General features: G+C 43.3%; 1 protein-coding gene across 1 annotated transcript; it reads right to left on the minus strand.

Moving 5' to 3' along the window:
* Positions 1 to 222: 222 nt before the first annotated feature.
* Positions 223 to 1,546, minus strand: LOC121963525 (long-chain-fatty-acid--CoA ligase 5-like). The gene is made up of 6 exons (XM_042513811.1): positions 1,466 to 1,546; positions 1,276 to 1,377; positions 1,077 to 1,176; positions 568 to 746; positions 401 to 433; positions 223 to 309 (listed from the first exon to the last, which is right to left on the minus strand). The coding sequence occupies exons 1-6, from the start codon at positions 1,544 to 1,546 to the stop codon at positions 229 to 231; spliced, it is 576 nt and encodes a 191-aa protein (XP_042369745.1). The 3' UTR covers positions 223 to 228.
* Between the last annotated feature and the right edge of the window lie 180 nt (positions 1,547 to 1,726).

Consider the following 1,726-nt stretch of genomic DNA (forward strand, 5'->3'; position numbering starts at 1 on the left):
TTAGGAAGAGAAACATAAATGTCTGTATAAATCACGATAATTGTCCAAAAGTTGTTGAAATATTTCAGTCTGGACCATCCTTTACTTTACGTGGCTAAAAATTAACTCAACCAGGGCTGCTCTTGCTATTTATGAATATATTGATCATTTTGTGAGATCACATGTAATAAAACAGCATGGGGGTAAGGACTGTTATTAGTAATCAAACAACTTCCTTTTCTTTATGATTTATAAATGTAAACCCCGGCATTGATTACCTGTGGTGCCGCTGGTGAAGCAAACAATACTGAGGTCCTCTGGCTTTGGTGGCTGTTGGGGGACATTAAATCATCAGCACATTAGAGCAGCTGGTTACATCTCATGAAAATGGATCACATGAATACGTCAGCATTAAACTTACAATTGGCTTCTGAAGATTACTTTTCCCCAAAGCCTGAAGAACAAAAAAAAAAAAAAACACCTTTTCAGTAACGTTTGTGCTTCCTTTTAACAGTATTACTTGACCAGCGCCAGAACATCTGAAGTAAACACACGTAAAGACTCACTCGTGTGTTTAGCATGCATTACCTCCACATCCGGCATCGACACGATGTCCACTCCACATTTGGTTCCCCGCTCGACCAACTCAGAACTGAATGAGTCCATGACGATGATGGTTTTGAGGACCGGAGTCTGGCCTTTCTCCCGGGTCTGCAGGAGTGTTTCTGCTTTGCTCTGATTGTCACAAATCACAGTGGAGATCTCCGCTGGAAGAAGAAAACGTATCACCAGTAAAACAGACAGTATAATAAAAGAAAAAGTTCTGCTGGTATTATGCAGCAAACAGGTTTTGTTGTCAACATTGGTGTAAGATTCACAAGTAAAAAACTATATAATCTGTAATGATGATTCTCTTTGTCTCATGATAAATTGTCCAGAAGTGATCACGTAATCAAAAGCAAAAAGAAGCACAGATTGAAGGAGCCGGTGTGGTGAATAAATGAGAGGAGATTAGAGCACCCTCGACGCAGATCTCTGTGGGGACCGATGACTTACTGGACTCTGGATTAGCGGCATTAAGAGAAGCTCCCAATTACCTCTGTCGATAATGAACACAAGAGCTTCAGGACCCAGGGTGTCGTACAGGGGGACCGCTACCATGGAGTAGGTGTAGCAGGCCAGTTCACTAATGATCCACTGCGAGTGGCCCACGTAACAGAGAGAAAGCATTAATGTCTGCTGTTCAAACAAACAAAAAAAACACAGCGATATCCCCTCGGCTGCGTCCACACTCACCTCAGGTCTGTTCTGAGCAAAGATGCCGACAAAGGTGTCCGAGTTCGGCTTCAGGCCCTTGTGAAGGAGCCCTGACCCCAGGTGCTCCGCTCTATCAGATACCTTTACACACAGGAAGTGGAGTAAAGGTCAGCTGCAGTTGAGTTTATGTTTACTGTGTTTTTTTTTCCTGTGTTGCATGTTGTTTTACCTGTCTGTACTTCAGCCACTGGTACGGCCGTCCTGGTTTTCTGTAGCCGAGGCACGGTCCGTTACCTGCACATGACAGCATCAAACTACATCTTCTTCATTATTAACACTGAGAGCTAGAGAGGCCGCTGCACTGCTGCGTGCCGCCGTCCTCCCGCGCTCTGGCACCACATTTCCTTTTTGAGCCTGCATTGCTGCTGCTTTAAATAGGGACTTTTATCGTGATTTTAGTATTTTAATTTTATATTATATTCTATATTTA

Source organism: Plectropomus leopardus, unplaced genomic scaffold (genome assembly GCF_008729295.1).
Source record: "Plectropomus leopardus isolate mb unplaced genomic scaffold, YSFRI_Pleo_2.0 unplaced_scaffold11573, whole genome shotgun sequence".
Taxonomy (NCBI): domain Eukaryota; kingdom Metazoa; phylum Chordata; class Actinopteri; order Perciformes; family Serranidae; genus Plectropomus; species Plectropomus leopardus.

What these genes read in the sequence shown, in the direction of transcription:
- LOC121963525 (XM_042513811.1), bottom strand. Translation starts at nt 1,546, where the DNA reads ATGCTGTCATGTGCAGGTAACGGACCGTGCCTCGGCTACAGAAAACCA. An exon ending in TGTCGATGCCGGATGTGGAG is followed by an intron (nt 434 to 567) that starts GTAATGCATGCT and finishes TTTGTTCTTCAG; the next exon opens with GCTTTGGGGAAAAGTAATCT. An exon ending in GTAATCTTCAGAAGCCAATT is followed by an intron (nt 310 to 400) that starts GTAAGTTTAATG and finishes GTCCCCCAACAG; the next exon opens with CCACCAAAGCCAGAGGACCT.